Here is a 16,368-nt window from a genome sequence, read left to right as displayed (position 1 = left end):
AGGTCAAAACGTTTCTTTCAAAACAGGGTTCTTATGACATTAGCCCCAGAAGTGCACTAATATTTCAGTTGTTTATGTCCCTTCATAAAATAGATGAACATGGCCAAAGTGTATTTTGTAATGACGATGATGTCCAATGGTGATGGTTAAAGCTCGCTATATGTGGTACACAAACATATGACCACCACTCTATTGCAAGACACAACATGTTTAATGTCCGGAGTTTAACATTGATATTCGCAATATCATTACAGGATTCGTGGCTTAAGAATTTTGTCGCGTTCTTTAAACAATACGGACCATAACTGACATTCGACATTTGCTAAAACTTGCACTTGCGAACATACGCATTCCAGCCAATGTTCAGAACGTTTTTATAACGTTCCCACATTACAAAAGTCATTTTAGGTCTGAATTACTGATTAAAGTAATGTATATTTAGTGATATATATGTCAATATATCCCGCATAAAAAAATGTATCATCTTGCGTCACTTAGTTTGGAATTGAATAACCGAAACGTTCTTCGTTTTCAAACGAATAACAGGCTATTCTTCCATAAAACATACCTTTTTAAAGTTTCAAGTTAATATTAAAATGATTTATTTTCCTATTGATACAAATTTATTTCATAGAAATCGTCATGACATTGTAAAAACTCAACAATGTATGTTTTGAAATAATTCGTGTTGTCTGTTTTGCATGTAGCGTATTTAACGTATATGGCTTAAAGTTAAGTTTTCACTTTCATTGATGTATACTAGATGGTTATATGAAAAAATACATATTTTGTCATAATTTTCTATAAATTTTGTTAAGTTTTGACAGACGTTGTTCTTATTATTTGAAAAAAAACCAACATCATTTAAAATTGAAAACTACCACCGTTTTGTTCAGTCGCATACGTGTGATCGGAAATCTCGTATACTGATGGATTTTCACTTTTTGGATGAAAATCCAATAAGGAAGAAAATAAATTTAAGTTTTCAATCATTCTACTATAAAAAGGGTATTTAAATTGGAGTTAGATATTATACAATTACAGTGACTGTCTTTTGATGAGGTATAATCAATTTTATTTTTCCTTGTAAACGACGTATGTCCTTTGATCAAGATTTCTGAAAAAATGCACCATATTTTCATTTGACGACCAGAAGAATCTTAAAGTTCACATATATGATATAGCCGTGTACCATTTTTAACGATTAAATTTTTATAAATCCGACTTTGGTCACCGGCCTATTATTCAAACTATCCATTTCATTATTCAAAATTGACTATTTCTCAATGTTCACGCGTATTTTGATATTTTTAAGTCCTTCGTTACTCCTGTAATATAAGTTGCGGAACATATTGACTATATACCTTTTGTTCCTCTCGTAATAAGCTTTCGATTGAGGCATAATATATATCTGAAATTAGGGGCTGAAGGGTCCTACCATTCCATTCTATTATTAAAAATATCAATTTCATTATTCAAAATTGGCTATTTCTTAATTTTCACGCGTATTTTGGCATTTATTCCCTCAGTAGTTTCTGTTATGGTCATTGCGGCACATGGTGGTTATACTCAGTTTATTCCTCCATCCATAAGCTTTTATTTGGTGTATAACTTTTTTTCTAAATAAGAAGCTGACGGGTTGCAGCAGTCTATTCCATTATTCAAAATAAGTTATTTCTCAATGTTCACGCGTATTTCGATATTTAAAGTCCTTCGATACTTCTGTAATATCCGTTGCGGAACATATTGACTATATACCTTTTGTTCATCACTTAATAAGCTTTCGATCGAGGTATAATATATATCTGTAATAAGAGTTTGAAAGGTCCTGCCAGTCCATTCCATTATTTAAAATATCCATTTCATTATTCAAAATTGGCTATTTCCCAATGTTCTGGCGAATTTCAATATTTAAGTCTTGGGTTACTTCTGTAATATGCGTTGCGGAACATATTGACTATATTCATTTTGCCAGTCCACTCTTGATAAGCTTTCGATTGAGTTATAATATATATCCGTAGTTAGAGGCTGCAGGGTCCTACCAGTTCATTCCATTCTTCAAAATATTCATTTCATTATTCAAAACTGGATATTTCTCAATGTTCACGCGTATTTCGATATTTAAGTCCTTCGTTACTCCTCTAATATGCGTTGCGGAACATATTGACTATATAACACTCTTTATAAGCTTTCGATTGAGGTATAAAATATATCTGTAATTAGGGACCGAAAGGTCCTATCAGTCCATTCCATTATTCAAAATATCCATTTCATTATTCAAAATTGGCCAACATGTTTAACCCCGCCACATTATTTATGCATGTCTCTGTCCCAAGTCAGAAGGCTGCAATTTAGTGGTTGTAGTTTTTTTATGTTGTTTATGTGTTATATATTTGTTTTTCGTTCATTTTTTACAATTCAATTCAATTCAATTCAATGTTTTATTAAAGTCTCATCTCTCAACAAGTACAATCAATCTTTATACAATAGTAACATTGTAAAATAACACTAAATAAAATGAGAGCCATTCTATACAGAATTATAAGAGACTATTAAAATGCATAGATAATAATAATACATAATATGAAATAAAATACTATGTACAATATATAAAATTTCTACGTCTTTTTAAAATTAAATGACAGGTTTTGGCACACACACGAATCATATTTACATCTGAGAATAAAAACACTAACTTTTGATTATCATCTAAAGTATTAAAATTATCATTAAAAGTTTCAGCAACATGATATAAATGGTTTCTAAAATCGTCATAAAGAGGACATCTTAATAAAACATGCGCTTCATCTTCAATAAAAACGTCACATATATGGCACACTCTATTTTCTAAAACAATATTTTCATATCTCCCTGTTTCAATTCTAAGGGGAGCAACACCACATCTAAATTTGGCGAAAGCACTTCTGTGACTGAAGGGTAAAGCTATTTTGCAGTATTCCTCTGGTTCAAAATTTTCCTTAAACAGTCTGTAAGTTCGTAGCTTATTGACACCTCTACCCGATATAGATTTATCAGAATGCAAAACAGCATGCCAATTATCGACATGTTTTCTATGTAATTTTGACATAATTTTTTTTATAACATAGTTAGTGTCCATATTTTCAGGACACGATAAATGACTTAAATTTAGTTCACAAAAGGTTTTCTTTACTAAAAAATTCCAGTTTTTAACACACTTATGCTTAATACTCATACTATCAGCCCACTTATGAACTTTTGCATTTAACCGGTTTGAGCTCATGTTATTTAATCTACACCACAAACGAATAATACTTTTCCACTGCTTATCAAAAATAGGTGTTATACCTAAGTCTCCAGTAACTGCAGCATTTGGTGCATATTTTCCTACACCGAGAAAAAATCTACAAGCCCTATTATGAATGGAGTTAATTCAAGAATATGATTTTGCACCCCATATACCTGCTCCATATTCTATTATAGGACAAACCAAACTTTCATATAATTTTACAAATACATCGAAACAAACACCACCTAAAAGTTTACACTTGGCTATTACCAACCCTAAAGCCCTATTTGCTGAAGATGCAACGGCTTTTGCAGTAACATTATAGTCTAAATACTCGTTTAAAACGAGACCAAGATAAGTATAATTACTAGAAAACTTAATAGTATGACCATTACAATTAAAAATTACATCAGATCTAGGTATAGATGGCGGTCTAAAATGTACAACGTTACTCTTGTTTGCATTAATTTTCATACAATTGTCTTTACACCATGTAGATAAAGCATTTAACAGAAGTTGAAGCTCTTTTTCATCGTTTGCTATAATTACAACGTCATCAGCATATAATAAAATACACAGTTTTTCAACACCTATTTCTATTCCGTAGTCAAAGGACTTAAGAAATGTAACTAAATCATTAATATACAAGTTGAACAAAATGGGCGACAAGGGACATCCTTGTTTCAAGCCACAGTTAACATCAAACCAGTCTGTGAAATGACCGTTTATTCTTACAGAACATAAAACATTTGTATAAATTGACTTAATAGCAGAACTAAAAGTCTGTGCAACACCCATTTTATTTAATTTATACCACAAAATATCCCTTTGTATAGTGTCGTAAGCCTTTTTAAAATCAATAAAGGCGCAAAAGGTTGATTTACGAAGTTTTTTTCTTACATCAATCAAATTAGTAAGACTAGACAATTGGTCAATTGTACTACGTTGTTGCCGGAAACCATTCTGCTCGTCCGCCAGTACATTGTTATCATCTACCCATTGAGCTAATCTATCGCTCAGTATATTACAGTACAATTTGTAAGACACTGCTGCAAGGGCGATCCCTCTATAACAAAGGGGGTCTCTCGCGTCTGACATGTTAGATTTAGGAATAGGATTAATAATAATTCTATTCCATAAATCAGGAACATTACCATATCTAAAACAAATATCAAATAAATGGTATAGAAATAGAGCTGAACTTTGGTTAAGAAAAACCTCCCCCGGTAAGTTATCGATGCCAGCAGATTTACCCCTTTTTGTCTTTTCAATAACATGTACTGTTTCTTGAAACGAAATGGGTTCCGTCAACAAAAAATCGTTAAAAGTACTCGCTTCATTTAAACTGGTACAAGAATCAGAAACCCTAATCGAACTGTTTTGCTGATTAAGCAATTCTGAATATTCAGATTTCCATTTGTCAAGAACATCTGTTAATTCAGAACTTACATTACCATCATCATCGATTACTTCCATAGGAATTACATGTTTACGACTTTCTGCAATACCTATTTTACCAATCTTTTTCCAAAACATATGCTGATTTTTGCTAGATTCAGAGAGTAATTGCTCCTGCATGTCATACCAATACTTCCTCTTACTTTTTTGAACCTCACTATCAAAATGTTTCCTCTTTTGTACATAAATAGCTTTTAGCTGATTTTGATGCATGTTTTTACATTTATTCCATGCTTTTTCAGCATTACACATCTCATACCACAATTTACTCAAAGATTCATTCCACCAGGGTTTCTTATTCCGATATTTTTTATTTGATTGCTTACCACCAACAAAAATAGTCTTACTTGGTATTTTATCAGACATCTCTGATTCAACCGTTTTACAAAAATCATCATAAATGCCATTTACACAATTTTGCTGATGTTCAACAGTCTTAAGGCTTTCTATTAATGCACATATATTTTGATAAACGTTATTGGTATTCATAAAATTTGCAGGAATTTTATTAAAATCAAATTTCTCAAACTTCGTAGAAAATGTCTCATCTTTATCATTTGTTGGTTGTACATTAGACATAAAAGCATTTAAATCTATACTCCATTTAATAAGTGAATGATCAGGTATTAGTTTTAAATCTACCCCGTTCACGTCGAAGCCTGCGGACGTGACCAGATCATTCGCTCGTATAACACAAAAATCTTTAAACAAGTTTAAATTATCATAAGGTACAATGCAATAATCAACCACTGAACAACCTTTCGTCGATACACATGTATAATCATTGTTTACAAAGTTTCTACCATTGAGTATACAACAATTAGCACTAATAAGGAAATCAATAAATGCATTACAGTATGAATTACACTTAAAATCAATGACATTTCTTTGACATAAATTGTCAACACCCTCAATATAATCACTTTCATTACCACATCTACTGTTAAAATCTCCGCAAATGAAAAACGGCCCTTTTTTTTTATGTTCATAAACTTGTGTAATTAAAGTGTCAAAGAAAGCATCTTTATCGATTTGACGTGTTGAATTTTCTGGAGGTAAATAACAAATGCAAATATTAAATTCAAATTCAGATGATTTTTCAATTAAGTTTATCCACAAAATACCTTCAAATGAAGTGTCTAATATAGTAATATGGAATAAGTCATAAAAATACATTTTTATAAAAATACCTACACCACCAGAACCATTTTTTGCATTTCTATGTAACGCTTTTCTTTTTTGACCTATCTATTTATAACCATTAATAAATAATACATCATCTCCTTTCAAATGAGTCTCACCAATACATATAATATCTAAATCGAGTTTATTTATACAAGTAGAGCGAAGAATACAATTATCAGAGCTAGTGTTTTTGTTCCAGTTATTTACATTCCAAAAACCTGCAGATAACTACCATCTACCTTTTCTCGACTGTTGATGGTGGTTTCTACTGCTGTGTCCGTTGTTCTGTTCCCGAGGACTTGTTCTTGCGTTGTAGTTACTATGACCAGTGTTACTATGTAAGTTGGAAGTGTTACTTCTTGTTGAATTGTTCGTTCCACGTCGTGATGTATTTTGTTGTGTATGAGAAGTACCCCTACTCTCATGTTCGTTGCGGTTCTCGGAAGATCTTTTGCTATTAACAAAACGACTGGCAATAACTTCCGCGCCCTTCATATTGATATGTGGATCAACAGACTTTAACACATCTACGATTGTCTGAAAGTTTTTACGTTCTATGCGTTGTTGAACAGTCTGATCTCTGTGTATGAAAACATCACTGTACTGACGACTGGATTTCAGTTTGTATTTAGCTGACATTACATCATTTACAACTGCTTTGGACTTGCACGAGACTATACATGGGGCCGTTAGTTTTCTTGTTTGAATGGTTTTACATTGTCTTATTCGGGCCTTCTATAGCTGACTATGCGGTACGGGCTTTGCTCATTGTTGAAGGTCGTACGGTGACCTATAATTGTTAATGTCTGTGTCATTTTGGTCTTTTGTGGATAGTTGTTTCATTGGCAATCATACCACATCTTCTTTTTTTATATTTCCTCATTTTTACGCATGTTGTGGTATTTAGGTCCTCCGTAAACCCTCTTATGGTCATTGCGAATCAAAATAAAGCTTTAGTGTCAATAGTCGGTTTTTTTATATTTATTTCACTATTCACCGCTTCAATTTGAATAATGAAACATAAACTATTTCATTATTCATTATTCATATTTTGATATTGAAACTATTTCACAACTCTGTATTGAATAATGAATAATGAACCAATAATAATGGACGTATTTCAGCGCGGTAAAACAACACCTATTGTATATTGTTTGTAGGCATAGATTGAATATATTTTATCAAATGTTGGCATAGGTTGAAGGCGCCATCTGTGCATGTCGCAGAAAATGTACCACTATAATTTGTTTGTATAATTGTCCATTAAATTCAAATTCATTGTTTCTTTGAATAAATTTAACAGATGCCGTAAAATCTTTTTTGTTGGGAATATTTAAAGTATATTCTTATGTGTCAATTGATTCTAATGCATTGATAAGTGTTTCTTCTAAGTTATCAATATTCATATGTGTTCACATAGATGTTACATCATAGGCAATAAGAATGCAATCCTTGATGTTAAATCACATATTAAAAAAACTGAAACGTATCAATATTTACCAATCACTAGTCCACATCCGAAAACACACATTCACAAGTATTACAGTTTGCAAGTGAATCTATACGTCATATTAGAAATAAATTAGTGACATCAATGAATTAGATCGACATTTAATTAACTAACATGTACAAAATAAGTTTATATTGAAAGATGATACTGTAAAAATAAAACAGAGAATGTTATTAGAAACGTTAAAAATTCTGCAAGCAGAAAAACAACCTTATTAAAGGCCGATAGGACAAAGAATGTTCCACTCACTCTCGCAACTAAATATAATCCAATGGTACAAAAACCTGTAAAGTAAGGTTATAAGAAACAATTGAGCAATCTGCAAAAAGACAAACGCTGTAGAGAAATCTTCACCCATAGCAGGTGCCTATCATAGCGTATAAACGTACCAAAACGATCAAAGAATACCTTGCTAAATCAAGGAAATAGTTGGGAGATTTTTGAAAAGGGACCATGCTTTAATTGTAAAAGCAAATATTCCCGAAACGCTGTTCGTTATTATTGTAATTATAGGCAACAAACTTTCATATAAATGAAATTAAATTTTAAAAAAACGGTGTAAAGTCTTGAGATTAATTACGTATGTTGGTCGAAGGAACCGCACTTCATTACAATTGTGATATACAAACTAGTTAAAGAACGCAGTTTTCATTGGTTCAAACAAAAAGACAAACGAATGTTTATTAACGCGTATATTATGATTTCATACGCGTATGGTAACGCGTATATTTATGCAAATAACGCGTATATAAACGCGTATATGTATGGAATTAACGCGTATATTAACGCGTATATGATAAATAAATAAGATTTAATTATAAACGTGATTATTTTAACAATATACGCGTATAAAATCACAATATACGCGTTGAAAACCACAAAATACGCGTTAAAAACCACAATATACGCGTTAAAAACCACAATATACGCGTATACATACGCGTATACAATCATATACGCGTATATAATCACGCAAATGACATGAACGGCCACTCATACGATCATAACGAGATATACCAATTGTACTGCAGTATACATGACAAAACTTTGTGTTTAAAATGTTCAAAGGACCACGCGCAATGTGGTGTAACACTAACCCTGGATGATGTCAATAAAAATAAAATTCAACATTTAGAATTACGTATGGGAGACATTCTAAAAAACATTGTTCAAAACCATTAAGGAAGAAAACGAGGCAAAAATGTCGACCATCAATAAACAGAAAGCTGAAGTAATAACTGTTAAAAAGATATTGACGAAAAGAAAAATGAATGTCGAGAGAAAATCAAGAAGATTACATCGAAACTGAATAAAAGAGAAACGGAAACAGTAAAATGTCGGACCATTGTCGATAATATAAAACAAAATGCCACTAGCTTGCAGACTTCTGAAATATTAAAAGATATTGAAGAAATAATAACAGAAAAAGAACAATACCTCCAAACAGGAATCGACAACGTTGAAGTAGTTGTAGATACAGGGCTGCTCAATATCATAAATATTGTACATGATTTAAAGACAATAGGGACGTTTGATATTTAGACACATAAACGATTTGTCTCACAAGAACCAAGCACTATAACAAACAAGTTATTCCTCAAGTTTGAGACAATTGACAATATCAAATTAAGTCTGCGGAAGGAGATCTCAATAAGTCAAAGTAATAGCACCTGTATCAGAGGTTGTTGCATATCTTCTAATGGTCAATTTTTGTTCACAGATCGCTTTAAGTGTTGTGTATATCAGCTTAATGCGGTGTTTGCTTTGAGGAATACTTGGTTAATTGAGCCTACTTTGGGATACGGAATAGTATGTCTTGATGCACAAACGGTGGTTATTTCATCCGGGATTCATTGTTTCAAACCTGGCCTTGCCATTTTAAACCTTCAACTGCAGAAAAAGAAAACTTTTATAGAACTTCCAGGTCGTACTTACGGCGTTACAAAAGATGGCCAATCATTATTTACCTGTGTTCAAAATCAGGGTATTTGTGAAATAAATTTGACAGATTTTACAACTACAAGAATGATAAGGTGCGACATTACATCATCTTCCCATATAGCTGTCTATGCCGACAAAATATACTATACTGACAATAACAAAAATTGTGTGATTTGTTGTGATCGTAAGGGATTACACATTTGGACCTTTAAAGATGTGTCTGTTCTTCAGAACCCACGGGGAATAGCAGTAGTTGACGGCAATGTGTTTGTAGTTGGTGAAATGACAGACAACGTTATCGCCACATCAAGTGATGGAAACGTTACAGGGAACTTCTCACCAAACACGAAGGTCTCTCTTCTCCGTCTGCCATTTTCGTTGATAGAAAGAAGAAAAACATTCTAGTTGCTAATACTGGAACAAAAGCGTTTCTTTACAATTTTTCATTTCAGTGATTTAAATCAATGTTAAAAGAAATATAAATGAATTAGAGTTGGTCCATGTTTTACCCGCAAACATAACCAAGATGGCCACCATGGCTAATAACAGAACATAGGGGGGAAATATAGATTTCGGCTTATATCTCTGAAACCAAAGCATTAATTTTAAGGAAATTTTGCCGTTTTTGGTTATTATCTTGAATATGTTTATAGATAGAGACAAACTGTACAGCACTAATGTTCAGCAAATTAGGATCTACGAATAAGTCAACATGACTAAAATGGTTAGTTTACCCCTTAAGGAGGCTCGCGGGTATAAGATTTTCTTTTTTATTACAAGTTTTATTTATTACCGTGAGTAGTTATTACTTTATCATTTGACACAAAAATCATTCCAAAAAAAATTTAAGCGATTTCTGCAATTTAGTTCTTTTTGTATTTCGATATTACCGATATTTCTCCTACTAGTTCATTAGAAAAAAAGGACATTACATTTTATTTAAATAAACAAGGCCGTTAGTTTTCTCTACTACTGTAATAGTATAACTATTCGTTCACAAGTGATTTCAACTTTTTGTTCGGTATGCACTGTTAAGATGTTTTACAATGCCTTTTATAGGTGACTATGCAGTATGGGAGTTACTCATTGTTGAAGGCCGTACGGTGCCCTATAGTTGGTAATGTCTGTGTCATTTTGGTCCTTTGTGGATAGTTGTCTCATTGGCAATCATAGCACATCTTCTTTTTTACATTAACAAAAATGTATGCTTTTGTCGAAGGCAGATTGTGAGCGTAAATAAACAGTGACCCCATTTTTTTATAAGTCAATCCATGACCAAAATGGTCAATTGATCACTTAAGGAGTTACTGTCCTTTATGGTCTTTTTTTTAACCATTTAAACAATTTTCATAAATTTTGTAATTTTTTACAAAAGATTTTCCTCTGTAACTTTTGCGTCAAGTTCATGTTAGATAGATATAATTGTAATCAGCAAACATGTTCAGTAAAGTTAGATCTACAAAACACAATTTTGTCATGAATCGATATGTTTCCTTTGTTTACTATGCACATAGACCAAGGTGAGCTCTAGTTATTTATTATTTTATTGATATTTCTTTTAAAGTTGTTTGTTTACGTGTTAAGAAAATAAACAAATTTATTTTGATCTTTTTTATAAATAAAAGAAATAAAATATATTTCAAAACTGTGTGAGGGGTGGGGGGACTGGTTTTATACATGAAATACAGAGATTAATTGAGAAGAGAGCCGTGGTGTAGTGGTTAGTGCATCGGACTACTAACACAAAGGTCCCTGGTTCGATTTCAGTTCGGGATGAAAATTTCCGGAACTCAATTTTCGGCTCTCACTTGACACCATTTGCGAGTTTGGTCTTGAGGAAACGATGATAGTCCGTCGGAAGGGGACGATAAATGGCTGACCCGTGTAAAGAGACAGCCATATCTCTTGTACGTTAAAGACACCCATGTAGATTTCGAAAAATGAGTAGGCTAATGCCGCTACAAGGCAGCACTCGCACCCGTGGAAAGGGATTAATATAAATTTCAAAACTTGTTTCCCAATCCACTATGAATAAATATGTTTAAACTAAAATAATTGAGAAGAAAATAATCCTGTGATATTACATGATCAATTGATGGCTACTTAAATGTCACAATTTTACTTGGATTTTCAAGATGATTTTCAGATCTAAAACCTGCTTTTTGTCGAGCCATAGGGATAGTGATCCGGCGTCGTAAGCTAACTTCTTAAAAGCTTTATATTTAAGAAGGTGGACGACCTGTATGCTTCATACTTTATTAATGGATGCCTGGTGTTACAAAGTTTCAGTCAGTCACATGTCCAATGTCCTTGACATCATTTTCATGGTTCAGTGACTAATTGAAAAAAAAGTTCAGATTTTTTGTAATGTTAAATTCTCTCTTATCATATGTAATAGGATAACTAAATTTGATATGTGCGTACCTTGCATGGTCCTCATGCCCGCCAGACAGTTTTCACTTGACCTCGACCTCATTTCATGGATCAGTGAACAAGGTTAAGTTTTGGTGGTCAAGTTCATATCTCAGATACTATAAGCAATAGGTCTACTTTATTTGGTGTATGGAATGATTGAAAGATGTACATGTCTAGCTGTCAGTTGTCATCTGACCTTTTCATGGCTCACTGGTCTAAGTTTAGTTTTTGAGTTTTAATCTTTTTTTTCTATTACTAATTGCAATAGGTCAACTATATTTGGTATTTGGAAGTATTGTTATGATCTATTTGTCAGTCGCGCAGGTTTTGTTTGAGGTCAACTATATTTGTTGTATGGAAGAATTGTTAGCTGTACATGCCTGCCTGTAATGGTTCATCTGACCTTGGCCTCATTTCATGGTTCATTGGTTAATTTTTAGTTTTATTGGTTAAGATTATGTGACAGTTGTAATTTAGGACTATATATCAATGATCAGTAAAGACGCCGAGACATTTCAGCGTGTGCACTCTTGTTAAAATTTTGTTTAGTAGCAAAATAGTTTGCAAGGTGATATGTCGTCGTGAGATCCCGAAGAATTAGCACACACAAATTGTTATCGAAGCTATGGGAGCACGGAAAGATTTTGACTTATTGCATGATGCTTCAGACCTAGACCATCTTTGTACTGATGATAACAAAATCTTGTACCACCATTATTGCTATAAATCTTACACTAGCAAACACAACTGCAGTTATTTTATTACCTGAATCAAATTCTTGTGCGTCTGTAAAAGTGTTTCCTGACATACATAGAAGGTTGTCAGATTCCTGATTGGAAAAAGTTTCTTTGAGTCAGTGACAAATAGCAGGTTTTAATCAGCTTTCTTGGCGAATCGATTGTTCAGCATCATGGTATATCAACAGTTACTATGATACTTGCGGAAGTCATATTCTAGCTAGCACTTTCAAGGACTCTAAACCAGCTCAGAAGGAGTATTCAGGTTTTAAGAATTATTTGGCACGCCTGATGAAGTAGATGCTCGAATGGTTGTACTTGCTATTCATGTAGACAAAGAGTTCGTTGTGAAAGAAATCACAGGTAGTATAAAAATAAAGTCACAAGATACAAATGTTCTGATCTTAAGCGTTCATGCAGCATACGCATGAGCTATGGTTTAAATCAGGCACTACAACTTGCACGCAAGCTTTGCGCCGCTATATACGGTTCATGTCTACGAACTATGTAAAAGTCTCGGGTTTGCCATCTGTAACATTCTACCAGTCGAACAAGCTGTAACAGTATGCGATACAACTTTTGCAGCCCTGTTTAAGATCGGTAAGCGCACTGTGTTTTTTTAATTTTTAAAAGACAAATTAAATGATTACTTTCTTTGACATCGATGAATCTATGGATGCAGCTCGAGATCTTGTGGTTAGGTTGCACGATCTCAAGTCAAAACTTAAAATAGATCATTGTGACCTTACCAAATTGAGCGTAAAATTGGCTACAATTTAAACGTTCTCACTTATCACAACTTGCTTCTTGACTTGTGAAACTACTTTTTAACAATATGTGATAAGAGCTTCACTCCAGACGTAAATTTTATGTATATTAACCCCCGACAGTAGGTATGGATAATTGTAAATTTGATGTCTTCCCAAATAGCAAAACTATCCGAACATTCTCTTCTTCAGTTCGAATGGGAAATGAATAATGCCTTGGTTCTGTCTATCTCGAAGGTCTGTCATATGTTCTCTGACCATGGCGTGGTTGGTTGGCTTTAACTACAGGAGACCATAGAACGTAGTAGGTACTACTTGTCTCGATCACAATTTTCTATTTGCATTTGTTCTTTTTTTCGTGTTTTTGCCATGCTGTTGTCTGCTTGTCTTCATTTTATACGTTTTAATATCCCTTTGGTTTCTCATGCCTGTTTTGTTTGCTATTGTTTGTAAAATACATCGGTCTTGTACATAACCCTCTCTCTTATTATATATTTTTTGGAAAACTTGTAAACATTATAGTCAATTGTTGTTCATTTAGTCATTTGTATATGTAGGATGCGATGATTTACCTGTTTTTTATAGACGTTTTGTTTTCGTAACTTTGAACCCCTTTTTTTCCCCTCCGTATGCAGTATTTTTTTACTTCTGTAAAGCAAAGCTATACACAGAGCTTTATATTCAACCATGTTCGACGTTTATTTCGAAAAAAATCAATTATATATACTCTTTCACACCGAATAACAGAAATTTGATATTTTCCTAAAAAATTGACGAACACCTTACTATCAAAAGACGTGGAATAACACATTTTGTTTTCAACAAAGGATTAAAGTTAAGATCTAAAAAACGAATTAAATACAAGAAAATCAAATTTGGATATTGAAATAGGTCAAGGTCATTGTTATTTAACAGCTGTTTGAAAATTTAAAACTTGCACCCACTATGCAAAAAAGTCAATCTAATGTCATTCTTAGCGATAAAAGTATAAAATAAGTTCTAAATGTAGATATACAAGATATTTTTCTATAAATTGGTATATTTTTTTTCTCTAAATGCATATATTTAGGATCGAGAAACAAGCTATTTAAGTGTGACTGTGCATTTTTCTTGAATGTTTGCGCTTTGACATTTGACCCTGATTTAAAAAAAAACCGTGACCACGGTAAATGACGACAACGCTATTTCGACGAGGCTTTTTCTCTTCTTTTCAAAGATATATAATATAGCCGTGTGTTATTCCGTTAAGGCAAATCGATAAAATTTGTTGATTGGGCACCCTACTATTATGTTTAATTGTGTTGAGAATAATTATATTCAGATGTTTATTATTAATCTTATCTTATTTACATGTGACGATGATGAATGTATCTAATGCATGTCAGTGACAATAAAATTATATAAATAATAGATGCTTGTGGGTGTAATTCACATAGGGAGTTAATGATGTTAAAAAAAGCAGCTGTATTGCACACTTGACATAACGGTTCTGCTATAAAGTGTGTGAGCTTGTGTTTGTCTGACTGTAAGATATATGATCCCGTCATCATTCTGGATTTTATAATTGCTTTTCTTAGCTCAAGTCTTGGTTAATTTTGTAGATTCCATACTTGAGCTGTTTTTCCAATTTCTTAGTTTTCTATATTCATATATTTTAGACTGTTTTTTATCAAAAGCTTAAGATTTTAATTGAGCATTCCAATATCAATATTTCTTTTTGGAAGTTTTTTTTTCTGTAAATAGTTGATGTAAGGAAGATCATACATCTCAAGTATATTCAGTATCCTGCTGAACAAACTTTTCTTGTTGTCATAGTGAGTGGCAATTTGTCTATTCATAAATCTTTAGTTTTGATGTCACATGATACTATTGAGTATACAAGTATTTGTAATAAAAACTATAAATCCTAAAAAAAGCGTCAGGCCCGGATTTCTTAAGTCATAAGATGCTTAAAATTTGTTCCGAAATAATTGCAATTCCATTATGTATTATATTTAATAAATCCTTGTAGCTGTGCAAGTATTCATCCAGCTGAAAAATTGCAAATGTTATAGCCTTATTTAAAAGGGGAAAAAAAGGGGGGGGGGTCGTTCATTACCTTCCAATTATAGACCTATATCACTCATTAGTTGCATAGGCAAAGTCATGGAACGTGTTGTATATAAATATGTTTACAACCACTTACAAAGACTTAAATTAATTTATGAGTATCAATCGGGTTTTCTTCCTAAATGTTCAACGGTTCACCAGCTGTTAGAAATATATAATTGCATATTGAACTCACTCGAAAAGAAAGATATAAGCTGTTTTTGGGTTTTTTTTGCGATTTCTCCAGAGCCTTTGATAAAGTTTGGCATGCTGGTTTATTACATAAATTGAAGGCTTTTGGTATAAATGAAAATATGTTAAAAAGGTTTAGAAGCTACTTTAGTAATAGAAAACAGAAAAAGGTTATCAAGCTATCTTCTTCAAAACTTTGCAGTATTTCAGCTGTGGAGTTCTGCAAGGGTCGGTCCTTGGACCATTACTTGTTATAATATATATTAATGATATTGCAGAAAGACTGCAAACTGTGCAAACTCTTCGCAGATGACACGTCGTTCAGCTGTGCGGATCGTGATGCTTTCCAGATAGAAACTTTTATAAACCATGATCTGGAAAAGCTGAACGAATGGTCCAAAAAATGGTAAATGTCTTTTAATCCAGATAAAACAGAAATTATGTTATTTTCTAATGTTGAAACCAACTTTATATTCAATGATAAAAATATACCTATTACAAATATTTATAAACATTTAGGGGCTATATATATTCTATTGTGAAACTACCCCTTTACAACGGAGACAAGCGCCAGAGGGGTTCTGACACTCAAAAATGCACATCATAGTATGTACAACCAACATTATATGATTGCAGTTAAAATGGTATAAGATACTTGTAAAAGGCTTTTAAAGTCTTATCAATACATTAACGCTAAAATATCATAATAAATAATTTCATAAGCATAAATACTTGGAAATCTTTCGTCCATAAAAGATTAAAAAATTCAAAATTTAAACTAGAAACGTTCGCACACAGTTCAAGATA

The 16,368-nt window shown here is 32.6% G+C and overlaps 1 protein-coding gene across 1 annotated transcript; it reads right to left on the bottom strand.

Moving 5' to 3' along the window:
- Positions 1–3,412: 3,412 nt before the first annotated feature.
- LOC134716927 (uncharacterized) lies at positions 3,413–6,550 on the bottom strand. The gene is made up of 2 exons (XM_063579946.1): positions 6,151–6,550; positions 3,413–5,775 (listed from the first exon to the last, which is right to left on the bottom strand). The coding sequence occupies exons 1-2, from the start codon at positions 6,548–6,550 to the stop codon at positions 3,413–3,415; spliced, it is 2,763 nt and encodes a 920-aa protein (XP_063436016.1).
- Positions 6,551–16,368: the final 9,818 nt, after the last annotated feature.

The sequence above is a fragment of the Mytilus trossulus genome, chromosome 4 (genome assembly GCF_036588685.1).
Source record: "Mytilus trossulus isolate FHL-02 chromosome 4, PNRI_Mtr1.1.1.hap1, whole genome shotgun sequence".
In the NCBI taxonomy this organism is placed as follows: Eukaryota; Metazoa; Mollusca; class Bivalvia; order Mytilida; family Mytilidae; genus Mytilus; species Mytilus trossulus.
The sequence above is the reverse complement of the archived record's forward strand: the minus strand, read 5'-3'. Positions and strand labels throughout refer to the sequence as shown.

Bases quoted from the DNA above. Each gene is read 5' to 3' on its own strand.
- LOC134716927 (XM_063579946.1), bottom strand. From the start codon at position 6,550: ATGTCAGCTAAATACAAACTGAAATCCAGTCGTCAGTACAGTGATGTT. The intron at 5,776-6,150 runs GTAGATGGTAGT...ATTTACCTCCAG, and splicing joins CCATCAACAGTCGAGAAAAG to AAAATTCAACACGTCAAATC.